Here is a 23,790-nt window from a genome sequence, read left to right on the forward strand (position 1 = left end):
TTAACTATAAGAAATGCGTTTTTCTAAGGTACATAAACTTTTGGGATTGACTGTATAGCCAATACATCCTTAAGCAAACTTGGGCAATATTCTGTTAAGTACTACCAAAATTATTTTTCACTATATCTACGCTCGCTTTGTATATTTATATTATGTATACGTATATTGCACAGAATAACATGTTACACACATAGCGCATGGTGTACACGCGATTCCGTCGCGATCCAAAAAGAGAGCACACTTATATAAACAGATCGATAAGCAGGTAAAGATGATGTACTTGCGTTTATCGAGCGTCTTTCTTCAGAGACGCGGAACTTAGTATCGTATCGTTCATAAGTCTTAAGACACTTCAGAATCTGATAAATAGTAATCATCAAAGACTACCTTAATTGAAAGATCGTGTTGGGTTGTCCGCAAAGTTCATGTCGATTCTTATAGAAAGTTCAAAGGCAATGCATTTAAATTTTGATATATGTGTATTGATTTACATACGCGGCATTTTCTAAGATCTGTCGGTGCATTTCTAACGTTTTTTGCTCTATTTTATAGATAACCGGGTAAGAATAGTGTGAAATATAGATACATGCCATTCGATTCTACATATTTATTTCTTAGAAAATCAAGACAAAATTTGTTTTGATGTTTAGTTTAAGGTACATCGCAGAGCGCTGTTGTTTCTTTGCTACTTGTGTAGCATTTTTGCTTTTCCGGTAATTAAAAGCATCAAATGCCGATACTTCGCTTTATTTCCTTTCACATTCAATATGAAGCTAACGAAGTTAATGTACCCTAAACGAACCTTTTTCTAATCTTATCATCCTGATACATTCAGAACTGTTCTATTGCCACGTACTAAAAATCGACACGTACTTTCCGGATAACCGAATATATAAAATCATGTAGATATAATCATATATTATACACATACTGTGTAATAAATCATAAATAGCTTTGATGAAATTGTACTTCAAATAAAAATTCTTCAGAAAGAAACTATTTTTCTTTATTATTCATTAAAGTATCACACTTGTTCTTCCATATTATTTTTCAAATCAAATAAAAATTCTTCAGAAAGAAACTATTTTTCTTTATTATTCATTAAAGTATCACACTTGTTCTTCCATATTATTTTTCAATGTTTTATAATATGATCCAAGACTTATGAAATGGAATGTATATTGCAATTAATGTTGAAATTGTTAGTAAATGATCCAATTTATGCACACGTAGCAATTTTTAATCATTGGCTTATTTTCTATTATTTTATATATAATCGTAAGCCAGTGAGTAGAAATTGTGACATTTATCATAGTGACGGGAGGAAAATTAATCGACTTCGTTGCTGAGCAATTTTACAAACTCAAGGAATATGCTTTTTCAAATCGTCGGCAGTTACCCATACGGGATTCATACAACTTTCAAATTCCCTTCCTACTGGATGCACCCGGAAAAACTTTAGACAGAAAAATGGCGGACGAGGCTTTTTACGTCCTACCGTTTGGCGATCTACCGCGAGACGGTGAAGCGGACGGCGATGGCTCTGGACTGCAGCCATTGCTGCTACCGCGACGACTTCCGGTACCGCCTGCCTTCAGGCGTACCATAGTGTCCAGATGACGGAATCTGAAAATATATTATTTCCTTTTCGATTCAGCAACGTATCCGAGATTGAACCTCTTCCGGTAAAAAGACGATTCTATAGTTCGTCATTGAGTTTGATTAAATCGTACCCGAAGGGGTTAAGGTAGTTGCCCCACTATACTATTAGTGATAGTAAGGATTCGCTCTTCAAATTCGAAGCTTGTTTCAAAATTTCAAAATTTATTCATCAATAATTATTTTCAAAAAATGACTCTGATTAAATTAGATGAAAGATTCAAGTACCTGAGAGAAAGTTCACTGGTATCTGCAGCGTCCTTCGCTTGCATCAAATACGCCAATGGCCACGATATCCACGAGCGCCTAATACCAAAAGCATACAAATGAGAAAATGTCTGATATTTATTAATATTTATTGATTCTTACGTCGCGACTTGGGGATTGTAACCAATGCCACCGATCGTCGCCTGAGTGTCCAGCTTCGCTCCAGTCCTGTTCGGAGTTTTGGTAAATCCAGGCTGAATTGCAGGATCAGACACCATGCGAACGAAGAAGGACCTTCTCTGTTCCAGAGTGGCTTTCCTTTTTTTCTCGCGAATATCTGCCAGTTCATCCATAACGTCCTATGATAAAATTAAAAAATAAGCAATATTATTTATATTTAGAATAATCATAAAAATACATCAATTTCGTGTATTTCTTATTTTTTCCATCCCCAAATTACTGCGGTCTAACAATAAAAGATAGAAGAGTATTTACCTTAGACTCGAGTAATTCAGCTAAGTAATCCGTGATAATGCTCCAAGCTATGTCTGGCATAAAAGTAGAATATGGAGGAAGAGAGATCGAAATTATAAAAGAAAAGAAATGAAGATATCACTCACCGACGTCAGAAGCAGTGGCATTCGGTGCGGCAAGCGCGAAACGAATCGTGAACCGTTGATTCACTCTCGCCGGTACCATGTGCAGTTTCCCGGAGTCGTTGATGGTACTCAGCAGCTTTTGGTTCAGTTTGTCGGAGCCTTTCGCGCGGAAACACACCAGGCCCAGCTGAAACAATTTAACACTATAATGAAATTTCGAACTTCACCTATGCCAGTGTATACGCCGTTCATTCATTCACCCACCACAACTTCGTTACAAACTTCGAATCTCGCGTCCTTCCTAACTAGCATCTCGAATCTTTTTGCTAGTTGGATATGATTCCGAATGTAGGCCTGCAAACCGGATATACCGTAGCTCCTCATCACGAACCAGAGCTTCAAGGAGCGAAAGCGACGGCTCAGTGGTATGCTCCAATGCCTGCGTGGTTACCAATGAATAATATTTTCCTTATAAGAACAAACAACGGTTGATGGAATCGATAGTACCTGTAATCGATGGCTGTGTCCGCGTGAGTGTGCTGGAGATAAAGAGGATCGACGACGAGCGCGCTGGTCAACTTAAATCTGTCCCGAACCCAAAGGCAGGAACAGTCGAAGTTCGTCAATAGAAATTTGTTCGTATTGGTGTTAAAGGAATCCGCGTACTCGATCCCAGCCATCAGGTACTTCAACTCTGGACAGATGAACGAGTTCCCTGCGTACGCCGCGTCGACGTGCAGCCAAACCTATCATCATTTATTTAATTTCATTCTGTATCGAATGATTATTATTAAAGATCGCTTTTTCTTACGCCTGGATATTTTCTGCAAACTGGACCAATTTCCTTGAGATTATCGAAGGAACAGCAGGCGGTGGTGCCTAAAGTGGTGGAGACGAAGAACGGGATGTACCCTTCGGCCACGTCGGCTTCGATTGCCTGATATAGAAAGTTTCAATAAGGATAAGAATTCCTTAAATAAAAAATTAGAGAACATTACTTGACGCAGGGTCTCGCCGCGTAAGACACTTTTATCATCGGGCTCCAAGATTCTGAGTTTCACGAAGCAAATCATCGCATCCTTTTCGACACAGCTGTGACTCTCGCGACTGCAATAAGCCATCAATTTTCCTAAAAGAGCGGTTTCGTCTAAATGTGCGTGAGCGGACGACTCCTTCAACCTGGCGATTGCCTGCGCCCTGGCCGCGAGCATGCAGACCAAAATGCACTCCGAAGCCGAGCCCTGAAATTGATTTCGACGCGATGCATCATGCGAGAAATGTTTGATTTTCATTTGAAAATATCGAGTCGTTACTTGTATTACTCCTCCGCCTTTGCTGGCCGAATTAAAGTAAAGGAAGTCTGTCGGCAGACCGATGGCTTTGCCTGGAATTGATCGTGTCTTTATGATTCTCTTTAACTTTTAATATAAATTCAAATCGATATTTATTAGAATAATATTGAATTACCGAACCACTCGCAGACTATCGTCTCGAGCTCCGTGCAGGCCGGGCTGGCCGCCTAAAACAAATAAGATGATGTCTTGATACAGGGATGATCGAACAAACACTGGCCACGTTCGATCAACTCCGACCCTAATTTTTATCAGAAAATTGGCCGAACTCGATATACGATTTGGACATTCTTTACACCTGATATCTATAATGATTGTTGGCGGAGAGCCCTCACCCATGAAAATCCGATGCAGCCTATCGCGTCGGACAACATATCGCCGAGGATGGATGGGAAGGAATTTCCGGCTGGGAAGTACGCATGAAAACGTGGATGCTGCCAATGAGTGATCTATAAAACAGTTTTTTGTTTCTTTCGTCCCCAATCCTTCGCTCCTTTTTTAAATTATCCACTTACTCCGGGCATGATCTTTGTTTCGACATCCCTCATAATATCCTCCCATACTTCAGGCTGATGGGGCGCTTCCGAGGGCAAAAGGGGTCTCAAATATCCGGGGCCGACGTCCGGCGTCACTCTCCGATTCTGAATATTGCTCATAAATTCGCAAATGTACTCGACCATTTCCTTACCGCGCACGCGAAACTCTTGGATATCCATGGTGATTAAAAATCCAATCCCACGATCACTAATCTTTTTTTTTAATCACTACTTTTTCACCAAACAAGCAAGACAAATAAATTGCAAATCTGGATATCGTTCTCACAGCGACACCATCGTTTAAAAAATTCGGTCCCCCTGAGTAAAATGAATTTTAAAAGTGGATTCTCGCGTCACTTGTTATCCACAACTTTGAAAACTTGAAATTTCCCACGCGGAAGGGTCGTTCTACCTGTTGCTAGTCACGGTGGAAACGAAATGGTGTACGGTGGATGAGCCGCAACAGAACAATCCCGAGTCTAGCTCGCCACCGCGGATATATCGAGGATCCAGGATTCCTCCGGGGCTTTCTAACGCGCAATCGCGTCCTTCTCGACGGGATCTTCTTCCACGATCTTCGAAAAGGCGAAGGGAGGGTACTGGACGGATCCGGGAGAGACGATTGAGATAGACACTGCTATTCAAGCGGTAGGCTCATCTTAGTCATTCCCTAACAATTTTCACTACTACTAAAAATTAATAAGCAATTTTTAACTTTTCTATCGAATAGAATTATAGAATGATAAAGATTGATGCAACAGTTAATCAGATTTGCTGTCATACTTATTGATTATAACTACTTTTACCAGGGGCACGCAGTTTTCTGTTAAAATATTAATATCCAACGAATGGGAACGCATTTTTTAATTATTCGTCAAATTCGTAGGAGGTCAGAGGGTGAAGAAGGGGCGAAACTCCGCTGTAAGTGGGAATCTCATTCCGCAGGCTGATCGACTCGGAAATAAGTATTCATACAATGAACGACCGCGAGCTGGAACGGAGTTGTTCTCCAAGCCGAGAGGGAAACTTGTGAAAACGGGTTCTCCCGTTTCGTTCATTCGCGGCGAGATCGTCGAGCGTCTTGGAAGGATTGGCCACTCGAACAAATTGGAAGTCGAGCTTCTAGGATCGCGCGGCGGTTTATTACGGTCGGGAAAGAGCGCGTAGGCATCATTAAGAAGGTGTCAGACACAGAACGTCCCTCTTTCTTTAACGGCGCGGTACACACAATCCTTGACTTTTCCAAGCTGAGTCGCGCTTTTTTGCAAAATCCATAAAAGCGTTAACGATCTTCAAGAAATTAGATTCTTTAAACACTGAATACACCAGAACACACCAGTTTTTACAGTACTATTAATATGTCTAACGTTCACCGATGTTATCATCCAACTTGTTTACCCTTCCCTGGAAAGATCTGAAGGAATAAGAAATTGTGATTGATCAGTGTTAGCGTTCACTACTTGTCTGTGACCACTGACGTAGCGTTTGATTCTAATATAGGACGAATAATGATTTCTGACGTCGCGAATGCGGAACTAGGGACTAGCTTCGAGGAACTGTAGACAGCTAAATGTTTAATCGAAATCGATCATGCGAGGTGTCACTGGCTGCCGAATGAATTCCTCCGTTGAATATTTCGTGTACACACGTGAGTGGACGAAGGATAAAGAAGGGACCGTCGGTTACGAAACGATCCGGCGAGCCTAAATATAGAAGCGTTCGTTTCGCTTTCGTAATAGATAAAACGACGCCCTTTAGGGATAAAAACGTTCATAATGCTGGAATGCAGGGGCGAGAGACTAGTAGGGGTGCTTAATAATGCAATATGGCGTCGAGGCGTCGCGGCGCTATGCCGGCTATGCCGCATACCACCACCATATACGCCTACGCTTCGACCCCCTTATACCCTTCGTGGCTGCCCCCGAAGCACGAGGCGAGTTCGAATAGCGGTAGGGATGTACCGTGCAATCGAATGCTGATTGGAAAATATTGATGGTCCTCTCCATACGGGATCCCGTCGTCGTCGATGCTTCTTTTCCCAGCCTCGCCTCTCTCGAATTCCGGAAATTATATCGGGCACGAACTTTCGAGGGCGTCCCACTTATTCTCCCGAGGGTTCGATATTATTATTATTATTATTATTACTTCATTAACGAGCGGAAGCCCTTTAGAATGTAAAAAGGAAAACAAAAAACAAATGTAAAAAACTTAAGATTCTAACAATAGATGACGTGAATTAGAAATAAAATAAAAACTGAGAATAGAGAAAAACATTCTATAAAGATAACGAAATTAACTGATTTAATACTGAACTGAAAATTGCTGAAGTTTCGTAATAATTCAACTAATCAATATGGATATATGTACGTATAAATAATATAGATTATAATGTAAGTGGGAAGTCAAAATCAAAGTTATGTACTGCGCTCGATCTTCTCTGAAAAATCTATTTTTCATTGTTTGCCATTGCATTCGCATAGGTGTTGACGATTAGATCTTCATCTCCTTTCTCTCAATCGTCTGATCTCAAGTCTGTCATTTAAATACTTAGTCTATTCTCATATATCTATGGTCTGACTAGTGACGAACGTCTTCTACTTACCACTCGATCTACTATAGTAAAAATGTCATATAATCATTAAAAATATAAAAAAATCCCAGTTTCTGTTCACGTCACGACGTCTAATATGAAATTATAGAAAAAAGTAAATGAGTAGAAATTGTGGCGTGAACAGAAATTGGGACATTTACTACATTACAGAATACTTTGATGTATCAGTTAAACGTAGTGCGAGAGATTCTGACGGAAGTAGATCAAGTTCAATTTGAATGAATGAAGTAGACATTTGAATCGTTCTCTATGGGGCAAGGTGAAAGCGAGAAATCATGGATAGTTTATGTGATAGACTGTACCTGGTCATTCCAAGTTCCATGAATGGTTCCAAGAATGGCACGCCGAGGAACTCATGACCCACTGACAGAGAGGGCCGTAGTTTCCTCCCTTCCTTTCAAGCTTCCATCTATACTGAATTTTCGCCAAAAATAAGATGTTATCATCCAACTTGTTTACCCTTCCCTGGAAAGATCTGAAGGAATAAGAAATTGTGATTGATCAGTGTTAGCGTTCACTACTTGTCTGTGACCACTGACGTAGCGTTTGATTCTAATATAGGACGAATAATGATTTCTGACGTCGCGAATGCGGAACTAGGGACTAGCTTCGAGGAACTGTAGACAGCTAAATGTTTAATCGAAATCGATCATGCGAGGTGTCACTGGCTGCCGAATGAATTCCTCCGTTGAATATTTCGTGTACACACGTGAGTGGACGAAGGATAAAGAAGGGACCGTCGGTTACGAAACGATCCGGCGAGCCTAAATATAGAAGCGTTCGTTTCGCTTTCGTAATAGATAAAACGACGCCCTTTAGGGATAAAAACGTTCATAATGCTGGAATGCAGGGGCGAGAGACTAGTAGGGGTGCTTAATAATGCAATATGGCGTCGAGGCGTCGCGGCGCTATGCCGGCTATGCCGCATACCACCACCATATACGCCTACGCTTCGACCCCCTTATACCCTTCGTGGCTGCCCCCGAAGCACGAGGCGAGTTCGAATAGCGGTAGGGATGTACCGTGCAATCGAATGCTGATTGGAAAATATTGATGGTCCTCTCCATACGGGATCCCGTCGTCGTCGATGCTTCTTTTCCCAGCCTCGCCTCTCTCGAATTCCGGAAATTATATCGGGCACGAACTTTCGAGGGCGTCCCACTTATTCTCCCGAGGGTTCGATATTATTATTATTATTATTATTACTTCATTAACGAGCGGAAGCCCTTTAGAATGTAAAAAGGAAAACAAAAAACAAATGTAAAAAACTTAAGATTCTAACAATAGATGACGTGAATTAGAAATAAAATAAAAACTGAGAATAGAGAAAAACATTCTATAAAGATAACGAAATTAACTGATTTAATACTGAACTGAAAATTGCTGAAGTTTCGTAATAATTCAACTAATCAATATGGATATATGTACGTATAAATAATATAGATTATAATGTAAGTGGGAAGTCAAAATCAAAGTTATGTACTGCGCTCGATCTTCTCTGAAAAATCTATTTTTCATTGTTTGCCATTGCATTCGCATAGGTGTTGACGATTAGATCTTCATCTCCTTTCTCTCAATCGTCTGATCTCAAGTCTGTCATTTAAATACTTAGTCTATTCTCATATATCTATGGTCTGACTAGTGACGAACGTCTTCTACTTACCACTCGATCTACTATAGTAAAAATGTCATATAATCATTAAAAATATAAAAAAATCCCAGTTTCTGTTCACGTCACGACGTCTAATATGAAATTATAGAAAAAAGTAAATGAGTAGAAATTGTGGCGTGAACAGAAATTGGGACATTTACTACATTACAGAATACTTTGATGTATCAGTTAAACGTAGTGCGAGAGATTCTGACGGAAGTAGATCAAGTTCAATTTGAATGAATGAAGTAGACATTTGAATCGTTCTCTATGGGGCAAGGTGAAAGCGAGAAATCATGGATAGTTTATGTGATAGACTGTACCTGGTCATTCCAAGTTCCATGAATGGTTCCAAGAATGGCACGCCGAGGAACTCATGACCCACTGACAGAGAGGGCCGTAGTTTCCTCCCTTCCTTTCAAGCTTCCATCTATACTGAATTTTCGCCAAAAATACGAGAGATAGGAGTAAATCTGTCTATCCTATTACACGATGAAAGCGTACTCAGTAAAAGAAAATCCTGTAAAAAAAAAATTATACAAATAAGTAGCAGAAATATATGACTTGTTTTAAAGGACGCAAACTATACAAAAAATAATTTAAAACGTAGAAACGTATTCGCTAAAACATTTTATTTAATTATTGCAATACATAATGGTATACATTATTCAATCTTATTGAGAGATATCACATTTGATTACCTGATTGTCTTAAACTATTTCTTTGATACGATTTTACCAAAAATACGGATTTTCATATCCTTCTTCAAATGTTCAGAAATTAGAAAGAAAAATGATTCTTTTCCAGATGGGTAGATCAAAGGCGAAAAAAAGGAAATGGATGAAGAATTTGCAATCCGAACCCACGGATCACGGAATTCCGATACCGAATCTACCTGAGAAATTCCTTTTGATGCATGTAAGTTCCGAAACGGTAATTAAAAGATTCGCAACGCATTGCGTCATCTAATTTTAGCGTTGTAGGTGAAAAGTGGTACGAAAATCAGAAACGTTCTCGGATACGCGCTGAAAGAATTCTCAAAATACGACGGCGTCGTGTGGACCGCGATAGGCCATGGCATTGGGAAAGCTGTCTCCTGCGCTGAACTGTTCAAGAGGAAACAGGGAGCTCTACATCAGATCACCAAATTGCGTTACGTGGAGTAAGTTAGAAAATGCGAAAAATGGGAATCTGTTAATTAAGAAAATTCATGTGATTAAAGATCAGAGAAGTCAGAAAGGCAGAAGGAAAAAGACGCAAGTGAGACTTACCATGTACCGGAAATCCATATTTTACTCACGAAGGAAATAACGGACAAGTCGGAGCCTGGGTAAATATTCTTTATTTTAGTGTAAAAGTTCGTACACGATCTTTAGAGACGGGTCAAATCTCATCGGGTCAGATATTTGTTTTAGCATTATATTACAAACCTATTGAAAAATAGTACCCTCGTAAGTCTAATAGTGGTTTTTCAATATGAAGAAAGCAAAATTCATTTTCGCTATGTTATCGCGTATGATTGATATGAGTATCGAAAGGGCCTGAGTAGTAGAATTCTAACAAAACATTTCGATTATGCTTAATATTCTGTTATGTTCGCCTATAGTTATCAGGCACCGGGTGACAACGGGGAATTTCTAAATGACCAAGAAGCGAAAAATGAAGGAAGAGGCGGAAGACAAAAGGCTGGTAGCAATATGACCTCTATCGATACCGAGGAATTCATGGCTATGGGATTGAGGACAGGTCAAAAGAGACCAAAGAAAGAGCAGCAAACGGAAGCGCCAACGAAAAAAAATAAAAAAGAGCAGAAACGATGATCGATAATACACAGGACTGAAATTAAATTGTATTGTAAATAAAACATAATTTTAAATAAAGAATGTCTTTTATTTCTCACATTCATAAAAGATTCCAATTCTACAAGAAATATAATATGGATATTTGTGCCCGACTAATCGTTCAGGCCATTTGATGTTTTCAATGCAATAAATAAATATGCTTGCGTGTACCATTTATGGTTGCGTGTACCATTTATGGTGGAAGGTAAAGTTTAAGATTTACCATAAATGGTACACGTGGCACGTGAACGTGTTAAGTAGAAAGTTTATTCTTTCTTACATGCATAGTCATTACAGAAATAATTATACAATGATACCGCGTTTTTGTGAGCCGTGTTCATTAGCTTATTTACAAATTATACAGTATTACAATAGTTATGCATGCATTTTGCAGACTTGTAACAGATACTACGAGAATAACAGTGTCTTCTACGAAAATTCACAACACGATTTTTTGCTTAGTAAAAGATGTTCATAATAAACAGTTAGCGTATCAAATTTCCGCTATTGATCAAATTGGAAAGAGAACACTTCACGCTGACTGCTCCTTAGAATAACGTCTTATCCGTATCAAATTTGTATAAGCTTACAAAAATCTTTAAACTGATCGCATTCGATACGTTAACAGAACGAAGAACAATTGATTCAAAAGTATGTTTCATGTATATATATATAATTCTCTTTCTTATTGGAGCACATGTACTCGGCAGTAGTGTGGAGAATCTTGCGGCACTGATATTGCTTTCCTCGATAAGAAATCCAGAGAATACTTTCAACTTGGTCATTATTATAGGTATTAGTGATTAGAAGCTATCCAATGGAAAGAATAAATAAAAGACGTTATTAATAGCGTTTACTCGTACTCTCTAGTCTCATTTTGAAGGGTTTGAGTGCCATGACAAGTCCGCATTGGTTTTTTTTACTGTAGTGTGTTACGGATAATAAAAAATGCAATCTTTTTAATCGGGCTATATGATATTGGGAGTTATATTGATACCAGGAGGGAACGCTCAACATTATAAGTTCAATACCACATAAGATAAATATTACATAAATAAGAACACTACAGCATTTATTATTACTAATAATGTGTAAGTATAAATGTTTCTTAAATTTGGTTACTGCATGGTGATTGTGATTACGTCATGTTTATGACATCTTGCTACCTTTGTTTAATGAATTACTTGAGTAAAAAAAATTAATAACTTTTAACATTATATTTAAATTCAGTCAAATATATTATAATTTTAAATAGAAAAGTATCGATTAACTTAAATATTTTTTTATCCAAAACTTGGAATATTTTTTTCCTTGAATTTGGAATTTCCTGTTATATTATTATAGCGACTTGAGTTAAAGTCGAGTTATCAAAAGGGTTGAGAGATACATTGAAAATATAAACATATAAATTGTTTAAATTTAATGCATCGTTATACCTTTTAAATGATAAATATTTTGTTTAAACATGAAAATTTGCTTTGTACAATAAATCTCGGAATGAAAAACTTATACTAGCATCAGTTTTATTTTTAATCCGGTCAATAACAAGAAATTCTTGTAATATGCTCTTGAACAAATTACCAAAACATTTTCCGTATTCTTGTAGCAAGGACACCACAAGAATAATTTCAGCAGCGTGTCATTGGAATTACTAGTATTCTTATTAAATCTGAGAAACTGATTTCGGGCAATATAGATAAATGTTCAACTCCTAGGCTTCGCTTTCTGTTGTTCCATCTTCTTCCATAATTGGTACTATCAAATTCTCTTTTGACATTAAACTATATTTTATCACAAATGCTGTAAACCTACAAAACAAGAGAATTATGAAAACGTTTTATCAATTGTATTTGCAATTGTGTAATTAATCGTCTTACCTGTGGCATAAAAAAGTCTCGTTCTCAAATTCATCAAATATTGTTCTATGATGATAGTACGCATGAGAAAAAATTCTGTATACTCGTCGACTAACAGATCCAAGTTTAGCTACTGACGATTCTTTAATACTTACTCTGAAACAAGACATAAAAAATTAAAGATATAAAGACAATTGTATATACATTTCTCTTAGGGCGGATACAGGGATGTGAAGGAAGTATACAGGGATGTGAAGGAAGTAAAACAAGAAATAAGTGTGTATACAGTACAAAGAGCAAATTAAAGGTAAAGAGAAGATAGAGTGAGGAAATAAAATTGAAAGTATTTCTTCACAGTTTCATTGAAATACGTTAAGTTTTAGAGAAATATAAGATTGATTAGAAATTAAGAATAAAAGAATCATTAGTATGTGAAGGTATAGGATGATCAAATATATATATATTCAAGCCGTAACCCAAGTTCTATTCTTTGGCTGAGAATTATAATGAACACTACTATATCGTACATAAATTCTTTTGGTAATCCTTTTAAAAAATAGTTTACCATACCTGCTAGGAAAGTATTTGTTGCTATTAAGTAAACATGCTGCCCCATCAAGTGTGTGTCTCGTATAATCAATAGCTGGACATTCTTTCGGTGTTTTGTGAGCGGCACACAAAAATATCCATTGCTCAGTTGCTGTCATTTGAGTACAAGTATCTGGGTGACACTCTGCTTGCAGTCTTACTGTTAAACCATTCAGTTCCATACAAAACTGTCTTAAATGCTCGTACTTCCACACTGCCTCGTCTTGTGCCTCTGGCATCTTCAATATCAAGTCAACATTAGATGGATCTTTCCTAATCATCTGTTGTATGTATTGCTGCACAGCCAGTGTGCTGTCCATTTCCTCGAAAGGTTCATCAGGCCACCTACAGAAGTCCTAAACAAAAAACGACTCTCAAATAAATGCTTCCAGTTTTACAAAAAGATCAACAGTCGGAGTTATTTACACAACTCACTTACTACATAGGATTACGATCTTTATATCATTAAAACTTGACAAATGTCGCGTTGTCATTATCTGTCAAAATCGGTATAATTATTTCGTAAATGTAACGTGAAATATATTCGTATGAGCAAACTTCTAGCATGAGCCGGTTTATTAATGATCGTCTCAATGCGATGTAAAGAAAAAGAACATGAATTATTAGTGTGTAAACAATCGCTGGTAGGAGCGTTCATTGATTTTCGGGAGTTGTGTCAAATATGTGTTTCAGACATTTCCGTAAGTACGGCGTGCATAACCGAACCGTTGTTAAACGCTAGCGTGCAAGACACGGATACGACGTATCCTTAAGAAAATGAACATCCTTATTAACCTTTGCCGCAGTTCCGGGCCTGTTCCTTCTGATAATCGTAGGTCCGTCCGCCATCTTCATTTTTCCAGTTGTTGCGGTTGTTGCACTACCGGATTGGCATTCACGTTCGATTGGATCAAAATAAAAAGATCTCGGATATTGTAATGTCGGCGTAGAGAGTAGCGACACCATGTCATCATCACACGGTGGCACTTCAACTGTTTGAAATTAATAGTCGCACAGATATTAAGAATTTAACAGATGAATAACTGACATTCTATCTTATTGAAAATATTGATTAATAAGAATCAACAAATATTTTTATCTTATAGCATTTTAAATCTTTTATAGCTACTATATAGTATAAGTAGAGCTTCAAATCTGGCAATATTTCAAAACTTGTAAACTTTATGCATTTTTATTTAAATATATATAACACAAATAATTCATGGATCGATTTGAAAAAATTCTCACGTATATAGTAGTGCATTTTTGAATTTTTTCATCAGTTTCCATCTATTAGAATCGGAGATATTAATCAGTATAGTACACGTTTTCTTTACTACAGGTATTCTATTAGAAGATAAATAGCGGATAAGTTACTCCATCTAACGATTCACTTTATTAATATAACAATTTATATTATATACAGAAGCAATAAAATTCGATTTCTTTCCTTATATAGTGTGTTAAAAATAAAAAAAAAAAACTTGACTAATGAGATGGTCTGTGTTGCATGAATATTTATTCATAAATATCTTCTTTGTCTGCGACATAGCGTATTATATCCGCAGGTCGTAAAAGTTTTTCTGCATCCATGTCTGGTATTTCAAAACCGAATTCATCTTCTATTGCCATGATAACTTCTATGTGATCCAAAGAATCCAAGCCAAGGTCTTCCATAAAATGGGATTCCAGTTTTAACTGCACAAGACATTAACGTTCAAATACACCAGAGTTTAAATGCAAGGAAAAATTAAATGCATATAAAAAGTCTACTACAAAGACACCACGATTCAAGCGAGGTGTTATCACTCTCTTCTGAGAAGCTATCTATCAAAGTACCTCAACAAAATAGAAAATGCTATATACTAATAGACATTGATTCAATGTAAAATGTTATAAGAGCATATAAAAAGAATTCAATGAGCTGCTAGTAGTTTCCATGTGTAAAACACCTTCACAAGTATCTTTAGCATTATATCATCTTGTGAATAGATACCTTCTGAGGATCAATTTTATCATAGAGATTGAGTACTAAAAGTACACGCTGGCGAATAAGGTCAAGCGTTAAAGGTGGTACTAGAGCGTACCGGCGCACCTGCTTGACTCGTGGGCCCTGTAAAATAAGTCGCTAGAAAATATATAAAATCTTACAACCTTGTCAGCAGTTATTTTATCATAGGCTTTGATCACTTTCAAAACGCGTCCCTCAATTTCTTCAACTTTAGGTTTCGTGCTGTATGTACGTAAATTTGGTATATTTACCTACATTTACAATATTAATTAGATATCACTTATATGCTACGAAGTATATATATACTTGATGTAATAAAAATATGTAATTCAATCCTAATTGACACACGTGCTATCGATTTTTATTCTAATTACATGTATATTATTGAATATCAAATGAAATATGAACGTTGGTGTTGTAACAGTGGACTTTATCTTTAATATTCAATTCAATTATAACATGACATGCTGAACTATCGAACTTCATCGCATCTTATATTTTAATTAGATTTACGCTGTTTATTTTACCAAATCACGAATGATTTCTGTTACATAATACGTAATTTAAAGATATATGGACTGTCGAGAAAGCTCGCTGAGACTATGAGGAGAGCACTGTTTACCTGTGGCACAAGATTGACGGTACTTTGCCTGTTACAGTGAAGGAATCGTTCATTTGATTGAAGTTGTGTAATGGCACCTCGTAAACACGTTCGATTGATCGAATTTCTAATGGTACCGGTGTTTCTCATTAAAAGACGAACTCCCGCGAGAGACGCCATTTTCTCTGCAATGAAAAGTCTAGCGAGAAGAGTTAACCTAACTTGAACACCGCCTTGTCCGTATTGAAATTATCTTTTACACACACATAGACAGAAACACGGTTTAGTAGGCAATTCTAGACTCTAGACATCCTACATATAACTCGGAAAATGTTACGTGAATGAAACCACAAATTTAACGTGGCGACTTACAAGGGGAGCTCTTGCGCACGTGCAGATCGTGGTAGTACACTAAAATGAAGCGACATCTAATCCACAACAATAATTGTATATGTATTGGTTATAAAATATCAGCGATTATATTTTTTATTAAATACCGTTGCTGTTCGCGCGTTATCATTTATAGCTATAAATAAAGTGGTATCGTGAAAAACGATTTTCCGGTCAATAGAATCATTTACATATAAATCTGGGTAATAATTGATGTAAATTATCGTTAATACACGCTTAAAACAATAGACGGGTTAATGTTAAAGATAAAGTGAATGTAAGGCAGATTTACAGCTTTAGTAACATTTTGTATTAGAAGCATGGCGAAATTGTTAAAATCGACGCAGCTGACATCCAGAGATTCGTAGCGGAATCAGCGGAATTTGTGACCGTGTTTATCTTTGGCAAGTATTTTTTTTCTACTCGGCAGACAACGAATTTTGCAAGTGTCGTGGAATAAAGCGTGTTTGAATTCGTATCGTTAGTGCCATATGTGCTGGGACAACAGTGATCAATATGTGGGTGAAGCCACAAGAGGTTCTACTAGCAAACGCTTTCTGGTAAATTAAATACGTGTACACGATGTTTAATGTCCTGTTACAATTACTGTTTACATAGTGTCAAACACAGCTGACAGAACAACATTTAGCAAGTCCAACGAATTTCGATGTACAATATTGTAACAATTTATATGAACTTTCTCCAGCAGAATTTCGTTACAACTGATTCTTGATTTATTTGTTTACATTTCACAAATATGTCGAATGGAAAATGTATCTGTCCTCTTCCAACTTATATTTTCAAATACTTTCAATACAGTCAATCATTAATTTCTCTCTTTTGTTAATATGCAGTATAGAGATATAAATTCTGTTATATTGTACATAGAAAGTTCGATTTAGGATCGATAACAAACATTCGCGTTATGGGAATCATTGTGCCAATTATCTTAGAGATTGATTCATTTTTCTTCAATGACATTTATCACATATATAAATACGATAAATATAAAAACATGAAATACTATAAAACTGTATTTAAACCGTAATAATATAATAAGAGTGCTGGAATAAAAATTATGGACTTCATTTCTAAAAATAATTTTTCCTATCACCTTTTTATGAGCCCTTATCAATTATCATGCGACAAAGACTAGCATAATTGACTTTCAAGTTATTACGTTATATCACTTTTACATCATATGTATATAGTGATTAAAGTTTCATTATACTTTATATTAAATAAATCTTGTATCTTATTCCAAAAAAAAAGAATGGTGTTATTTAATTATCTTCATTACACATAGGGTAACAGAACAAGCAACTGTATATTTTGTTTTACAACGCCGTAAAGGACATGGAAAGACGAAAGGTCTCACTTCAATATTGGTGGGAACACTGGACAGTGTTTTCGACACTAAACCTGCACCGTTTAGAATATTACATCAAACACCATCATCAGAAGTTTATTGGGGTAATACACTCTGATATAAAGAATGTTAATGAAATTATTTTTATGAATATAGAATTAAAAACAAAATAAATTATGAAATTTTCATTTTAGAAATTGCATGTTCCTTGACACATGAAGAGATTCTACAAAATTGGGAATGGCTTCATTCAAATTTAATGGACACTTTAACATCATTTGATACAGAAGAAGAAATAACTGAATTTGTTTGCTGTAAAATACAGTCGATTATCGCGAATAGTGTGTCAGACTGTCAATTTGCAGATGGTAAATTATATTGCTCTTAGAAGAATAATAACTCCTTCGTGCGATTATTAACTTTTAATATGACCCATAGAAGAAGATCCGGAATCATTTAAAACTGTATCCTTTAAATTTCACCAACTTTTCAACATCGCTAAGGAAGACAAATTGGTCAATTACTATTCCTGCAGGTAATTGCATAATTAACTTAAATGTATTCGTATTTATTAAGATGTCTACAATTTTTTTACTGTATTTTAGCTATTGGAAATCTCGCTTACCTAGACAAGGATGGTTATATTTATCAATAAATCACATGTGTTTTTATGCCTATATTCTGGCAAGGGAAACAAAATTAACTATAAGATGGGCCGATATTACTGAATTAAGTAGAACTAATTCCCTCCTATTTCCAGATAGTATACGGGTTGTAACAAGAGACAATAAAGAGGTGACTATACATAATGTTCATATTGTAGGATTGCAATTTAAGCACATGTTTATTTTATTTTCAGCATTATTTTTCAATGTTTCTTCACAAATATGAGACATACTCGTTAATGGAGCAATTAACAAATATCGCTATGAAAAGGTAACATTTGTACCTTACAATAAGTAAAAATATAAATTAATTTTCATTTTGATTACTTCAGACTCATAGACGAAAAAAGTGGTTTCAACGAGGATAGAGAACTATTGAGTAAGCTAAGGTATTCGATCATTCTTTTAAATTTGTGTACGAAAATGTGTAGGTATGGATTATGCTAATATTCATATTTCTAGCAAAAATGTACCTAAGAAGCCATCATTTTTAAAACGAGATCTCGACGCGAGGGCACATTCTGAGGCATACAGGTTGCAGTTCAGATTACCAGGAAACGAAAAATTGGATGGGAGTATTGATGCAACGTTGTGGACTCCATACAATAAAAGATATGTTTGGGGAAAGATATTCCTCTCCCAGAATTACCTTTGTTTCGAAAGCAGGGTAAATACCTTGATAAACGTAAATATGCATGCAGAGTAATTCCTGTTTAACAGTATTATTTATGATTAAGTGCTATGATTTAATTTAGGTAAAAGGATTAGTAAGTTTAGTTATACCTTTGAGGGAAGTAAGGATTACTGAACCTGCTGAAAATCAAGTAGATAAATCCATTTTAGTGACGACTGCTCGATCTTCGTTCTTGTTCGCTCAGATTCATGATCGAGACTTTGTCGTGCAAAAAATATCGGAATTATTAGCAAAGTCTAAATTATCAAATTTGTAAGTTGATATCATTTACGATGATATGATATAGAAATATATAGATTATAATTAAATTATTTTGGAACAGGTGCATAGATCATCTATTTGCATATAATAATACACAAAGTGAAAGCAATTGCGAAGAGAGTAAATCTGGTAATCAATGGAAACCCCAACCACCATTAATGACTCTGTTTAAAGCGCCGTTAACTAGTGAAGCAGCGTTGAAGCAAGAAGCTAAAGAAAAACAATGGGAACTTCATTTTGCAGAATATGGTAGAGGTATCACAATGTACAGGACAACGGAAACAGTTAAACTTATAATTCAGGGTTTGCCTCAGACTCTCAGAGGAGAAGTCTGGCTTACTTTCTCTGGTAATATGACATTAATGTAATATCATTACACAAGGGTTGCAGATTTCTTAATTTCCGCATTAAATTAAAATTCAATATTTAATTCGAGTTCCATCTAATTAAGAATTAACGATTGCACTTTAATCCTGGATTAGTCAAACTTGAATTAAAAATTAAAAAGTAATTGTTAATTGTCATTCAATTGAATCATGTATTTAATAGAGTTTTTGCAACCCTGCGTTACACTTCGTAAAATTACTTCGACTTATTTTTATTTCATCAGGTGCTTTAAATGAAATGGTAATGAATCCGGGCCTGTATAAATCACTGGTTGACCAATCGTTAGGTAAATCCTGTCAGGCGAACGAAGAGATAGAACGAGATTTGCATCGATCATTGCCTGAACATCCAGCATTTCAGTCTGAAACTGGTATCAGTGCATTGAGAAGAGTTCTCTCTGCGTATGCTTGGAAAAATCCGCAAATCGGTAAAAAGATTCGTTAACAAGAAATAATCGTATTAGAAATTGAACAATGTTTTTACAACAAATATTTTGGGGCAGGTTATTGCCAGGCAATGAATATAGTTGCTTCGGTCCTTCTGATTTATTGCTCAGAGGAATCTGCTTTCTGGCAACTGTGCAATGTGTGCGAATCATTGTTACCCGATTATTACGACAGAAGGGTAGTTGGTGCTCTCGTTGATCAAGGTCTCTTGGAAGAGCTGGCTGCCGCACATTTACCTGCTTTACACGCTAGATTACAAGAACTTGGTCTAATTAAAGTTATATCCCTCTCGTGGTTTTTAACAATATTTTTAAGCGTCATGCCGACTAGCAGCGCAGTAAATATAATGGATTGTTTTTTCTATGACGGAGCGAAAGTAATCTTCCAGGTACAACATATTTCACGCGCATACGTTTCATCTTTCTCAGTTTGTCACATACTTTTTTTGCTAGTGGGAATGTTGAACTTTATTGATATGTTTTCTAATGAATACAGAATAAAGTACATACAGAAGAAATTTGAAGTAAACAGGTCTTTCTCCCTGTGCCAGATAGCATTGACAGTACTGGAATGGAATCAAGATAAATTATTAAATTGCCGGGACGATGGTGAAGCAATGCAGCTGTTGACCGATTATCTTGGTGGGGTGTACAATGATGAAGGACCTATACTGCCTAGACCAGTTGATAGTGCCACGCCTAACAGAGTAAGGATATTTAATGTGCTATTTATAAGACCGTATCTCGGCTGATCTCAAAAACGACTGAAGTGTTTATAATGAAATTTGAACTGCAGCTTTCTTATACGAGCGTAATAGGATATGTTTATTTATGAATTACTTTACGAATTACGGTCACGTTGAATTATCCATCAGATGCAATTATATTGCATAACTACTCCGAGATACGATTTTATGAATAGGAGGCGTCGATATCTTCAATTACGCTTATGTCTTCCTTATTTTTCAGAGTATATCTGTCCAGACGTTGATATACGAAGCGTACTCGAGATACGGTTTGTTGACTATTGGCGGTATAGAAAGACTTCGTTTGAAACACAGACTCAGAGTAGTTCAAAGCTTGGAGGATGGAATTGAGAAGAACGTAATTAGAAGCGTCATTGTTGATAAATATATGACAATGGAAGAATTGCAGGTATTTCAAATATATATTATTCAAAAAAATTATGACCTCACTAAATACGAATATGACATACGAACGTACGATAATTTGTTGCGGTATAATCATCTTTCAATCTCGGCCAATTTTCGATACACATTTTGCAATATCATAATTTTTTTGAATAGTGTATTTATAAATATAGAATCATAGAAAATTGGGAATATTAATAACAACATTTATCTGTATCTAGGACCTGTTGAGTTTAGTGAGGGAGGAGTTGATGAGTCAACGAAAATCCGAACCTGATCGTTACGATCCCACGCAGCCACCTTACGAGGCATATAAAGTCGATTTTGAATTGTTTAGAATATTGTTCGGTGGCTTATCTCCGTGGGGAAAATGTAGCCAAGCTGAATCGCTTGCTGCCCGGCTGTTCCGTGTAAGTGAATCAAATTTTGAAAAATTCTCTATCTTGTCGCTTGTAACGAAGAAAAACGTATGATAAGGAAATGTTAGAGAATTAACATCCGTGTATATCTTAGTTTTATTGAATAAGATCAAGCAAATACAGAAAATGTTCATAAGTACTGTTGTACTATCAGTTGATGGATCGTAATCGTGATGGTCTACTCAACTTTCGAGAATTAGTACAAGCGATCGGAATGACTGCGACCGGTGACCTAACGCAAAGGTTGAAACTTTTATACACTCTCCACTTACCACCCCTGCTTACGCCCGTCGATTTCGAATCGCCCACGCATTCTGGTAAATATTATTTGTTCCAAGTGACCAAGTAAACGTTTCTACGTATTTTATTGTTGTGTCGATGATGTTATATCTACCCTATTAATATCAGATGGTGCTGAAGTAGCAGCAGAGGCTACAGATTTTTTTGACAGTATGGAACAGAGCGTTGCCTCGTTAGAATTGCCTGTTAGTCTAGCAGAAGAACCGAGCGTCGGAACTTTGTCGCGTTCGACGAGCTTGACCAGCCAACAGGGCGAACAATCGTGGGAGGTGCAAAGCATGGGTAGTCTACGTTCCATGATAGCGTCCAAGGACAGTCCGCTGGATCTTAAAACAGTGCCAAAAATGTCCCAGAGGCATTTCATAGCATTGTGGAAAACACTTTACGATATGTTCCCCGCACAACCGGAAGAACAAGAGACTTATCATTGCATAGCATCGATAGGTATAAATTATATAATGCCCTCATTAATATATTGTATTTGAAAACAGTTCGAAATACAAACAAATAAAATTTTTGTACTCGTAGGTACCCTTTTACTTCAGTTAGGAGACGTAGGTAAAAAGTTTTACGTTGATCGAGAAGAATCAGAAGACAGTCTACTTCTAGCGGCCACTGCTTCTCAGCAACAAACATCTGCGAATATGGAACGAGTACGTATTATTCAAATTGACCAGGGATGGGGAACTCTTTTTATATCAAAGTAGAGGCCACATCGATCTTTCGAACCACTTGAATGTTACATGAATTTAATATTATTGCTCTAGTCACATGACCGTAATGGAAATCCGTCGAACAGTGGTGCATCCAATGGTCCAGATTGGTCAATAAGCGTCGAACAGTTCCTGGCGTCTGCCTTAACTGGTCAAGCTATAGTAGACTTTTTTAGTAAACGAGCCGATCTTTCTGAAGCGATTGCAACTTTGAAAAATCGTAGATTCAATCGCGTTCATTCCCTGTCAGATACGCCCGTGCTAAATGTTTGATACACAGAATTAACTGTGTAGAGGAATGCTGTAAGATATACATATGAAATTTATAAAGTGATAGATTGCCTTGAATGATTGACCAGACATTTTATTTCATAAGGAAATTTCTATATAGATTGCAGTTAAACAAATAATAAATCTTCGTTTGAAAAGACAATTTCATAGCATAAAAGACATTTTCGTCACAAAATAATTTCTAAATATAATTAAAATATGTTTCAATATAGTAATGAAACAATTTTTCAATTTCACTCAATATTGATACATCTTTCGTTTGTTTAGTGACAATATTAAATTATTTTAATTTAGCTACTTAAGTTTATAATTTTTTTCAGTAAATATATACTCGATAATGAGTGCTAGTTTAACATATAGATGAAATTTTATCGTATGATTAAGTTTAATTCTTTTAAAAATGTCATTAATCATTCGATTAGTTTATTGTAGTAATCATGTACTGATAGGAAACGAAAAAAAAGCATCAATAGAATATGCTCAGGGTATTTTAAAGGCAGTTTCATCACTTTTTAACAATATTCATGCATAAAGCTCGAGTTCCCGGTAAATGACAACTAATATATGAATATATATATGACGAACATATTTTTTAGAACTATGTTGTATTATTGAATATGTATGTACGAGTTTCTGTATTTTCTTAATTGTAATATCATGACGTATGCACAAAAATTAAATATTTCTATGCGGATAGAAATATCCTTTAGCCTCGTAATCTAACAGGTTTGAAAAATGATAAATCATGTTTTTAAAATAATATCGTATCAAAACCGTATTTACTCGCGTCCTCGAGAAATACGAAAAGATTGTTCATAATATATAATTTAACAGTAGCCATGGATTATTTTTATCATCCAAGGTTTTGCATAATACGAGACTTTAAAATCAAATATTGTATTTTAACAGATTTGTGAATGTTTTCATTGAACGCGGTTGAATATTTGGAAATCATGTGACTTTTTAACAGGTACAACTATATTTTTTAAAATGACTTTTATTTTTATAGTCAATGCATAATTTTTGAAACGTAATTAGGAAAAGAAAAATGGCTATAGCGAGAGAGGCGCGAATTCAACATTTATCTTCCTGTATCATATATGTATTATATATAATGATTCATTATTTCGTATTTGAAACTACATATGTACAAAACATATAATAAATGGTACACGAAGTCCATTCGATCCCAT

General features: G+C 36.0%; 5 protein-coding genes across 8 annotated transcripts in view; 2 read left to right on the forward strand and 3 right to left on the reverse strand.

The window, feature by feature from the left end:
- Positions 1-10,495, forward strand: part of Rpp25 (ribonuclease P protein subunit Rpp25) — a 21,624-nt gene extending 11,129 nt beyond the window's left edge. Inside the window, exons 2-5 of the mRNA XM_018026839.2 lie at positions 9,423-9,533; positions 9,599-9,777; positions 9,838-9,945; positions 10,222-10,495. Of these exons, the coding sequence (XP_017882328.1) occupies positions 9,423-9,533; positions 9,599-9,777; positions 9,838-9,945; positions 10,222-10,435 (612 nt within the window). The 3' untranslated portion in view covers positions 10,436-10,495. The remainder of the gene's footprint in view (positions 1-9,422; positions 9,534-9,598; positions 9,778-9,837; positions 9,946-10,221) is intronic.
- On the reverse strand, positions 1,107-6,491 carry LOC108626254 (aromatic-L-amino-acid decarboxylase). The gene is made up of 13 exons (XM_018026834.2): positions 4,333-6,491; positions 4,153-4,266; positions 3,933-3,984; positions 3,779-3,849; positions 3,464-3,706; positions 3,277-3,402; positions 2,973-3,211; positions 2,730-2,904; positions 2,487-2,652; positions 2,362-2,414; positions 2,029-2,225; positions 1,888-1,965; positions 1,107-1,626 (listed from the first exon to the last, which is right to left on the reverse strand). Exons 1-13 carry the CDS (start codon positions 4,531-4,533, stop codon positions 1,488-1,490), a joined length of 1,854 nt encoding a protein of 617 aa, XP_017882323.1. The 5' UTR covers positions 4,534-6,491; the 3' UTR covers positions 1,107-1,487.
- Positions 10,496-11,861: 1,366 nt separating the features above from the next.
- Mob4 (MOB kinase activator 4) lies at positions 11,862-13,890 on the reverse strand. Its single transcript, XM_018026838.2, has 4 exons — positions 13,696-13,890; positions 12,883-13,256; positions 12,334-12,468; positions 11,862-12,264 (listed from the first exon to the last, which is right to left on the reverse strand). The coding sequence occupies exons 1-4, from the start codon at positions 13,864-13,866 to the stop codon at positions 12,168-12,170; spliced, it is 777 nt and encodes a 258-aa protein (XP_017882327.1). The 5' UTR covers positions 13,867-13,890; the 3' UTR covers positions 11,862-12,167.
- Positions 13,891-14,269: 379 nt separating this feature from the next.
- ND-ACP (NADH dehydrogenase (ubiquinone) acyl carrier protein) lies at positions 14,270-15,869 on the reverse strand. Of its 2 annotated transcripts, none has more exons than XM_018026858.2 (3): positions 15,534-15,869; positions 14,897-15,013; positions 14,270-14,598 (listed from the first exon to the last, which is right to left on the reverse strand). In XM_018026858.2, the coding sequence occupies exons 1-3, from the start codon at positions 15,690-15,692 to the stop codon at positions 14,419-14,421; spliced, it is 456 nt and encodes a 151-aa protein (XP_017882347.1). In that variant the 5' UTR covers positions 15,693-15,869; the 3' UTR covers positions 14,270-14,418. The 2 variants fall into 2 exon arrangements, with proteins under 2 accessions (XP_017882347.1, XP_017882348.1); XM_018026859.2 differs by lacking the exon at positions 14,897-15,013 and adding an exon at positions 15,055-15,162.
- A 108-nt stretch (positions 15,870-15,977) lies between these two features.
- On the forward strand, positions 15,978-22,640 carry Tbc1d8-9 (TBC1 domain family member 8/9). 3 transcript variants are annotated; one of them, XM_026814675.1, is made up of 20 exons: positions 15,978-16,105; positions 16,219-16,462; positions 17,209-17,375; positions 17,466-17,639; positions 17,710-17,806; positions 17,877-18,066; positions 18,131-18,207; positions 18,269-18,325; positions 18,399-18,603; positions 18,692-18,882; positions 18,953-19,239; positions 19,502-19,705; positions 19,781-20,112; positions 20,275-20,430; positions 20,693-20,878; positions 21,096-21,284; positions 21,448-21,610; positions 21,702-22,037; positions 22,122-22,246; positions 22,361-22,579. In XM_026814675.1, exons 2-20 carry the CDS (start codon positions 16,419-16,421, stop codon positions 22,577-22,579), a joined length of 3,399 nt encoding a protein of 1,132 aa, XP_026670476.1. In that variant the 5' UTR covers positions 15,978-16,105; positions 16,219-16,418. The 3 variants fall into 3 exon arrangements, with proteins under 3 accessions (XP_026670476.1, XP_026670477.1, XP_017882346.1); XM_026814676.1 differs by having other exon boundaries at positions 15,997-16,306; positions 16,388-16,462; XM_018026857.2 differs by having other exon boundaries at positions 15,997-16,462; positions 22,361-22,640.
- The last annotated feature ends 1,150 nt before the right edge of the window (positions 22,641-23,790 follow it).

Source organism: Ceratina calcarata, unplaced genomic scaffold (assembly GCF_001652005.2).
Source record: "Ceratina calcarata isolate Rehan_Ccalc_2016 unplaced genomic scaffold, ASM165200v1 scaffold390.2, whole genome shotgun sequence".
Taxonomy (NCBI): Eukaryota; Metazoa; Arthropoda; class Insecta; order Hymenoptera; family Apidae; genus Ceratina; species Ceratina calcarata.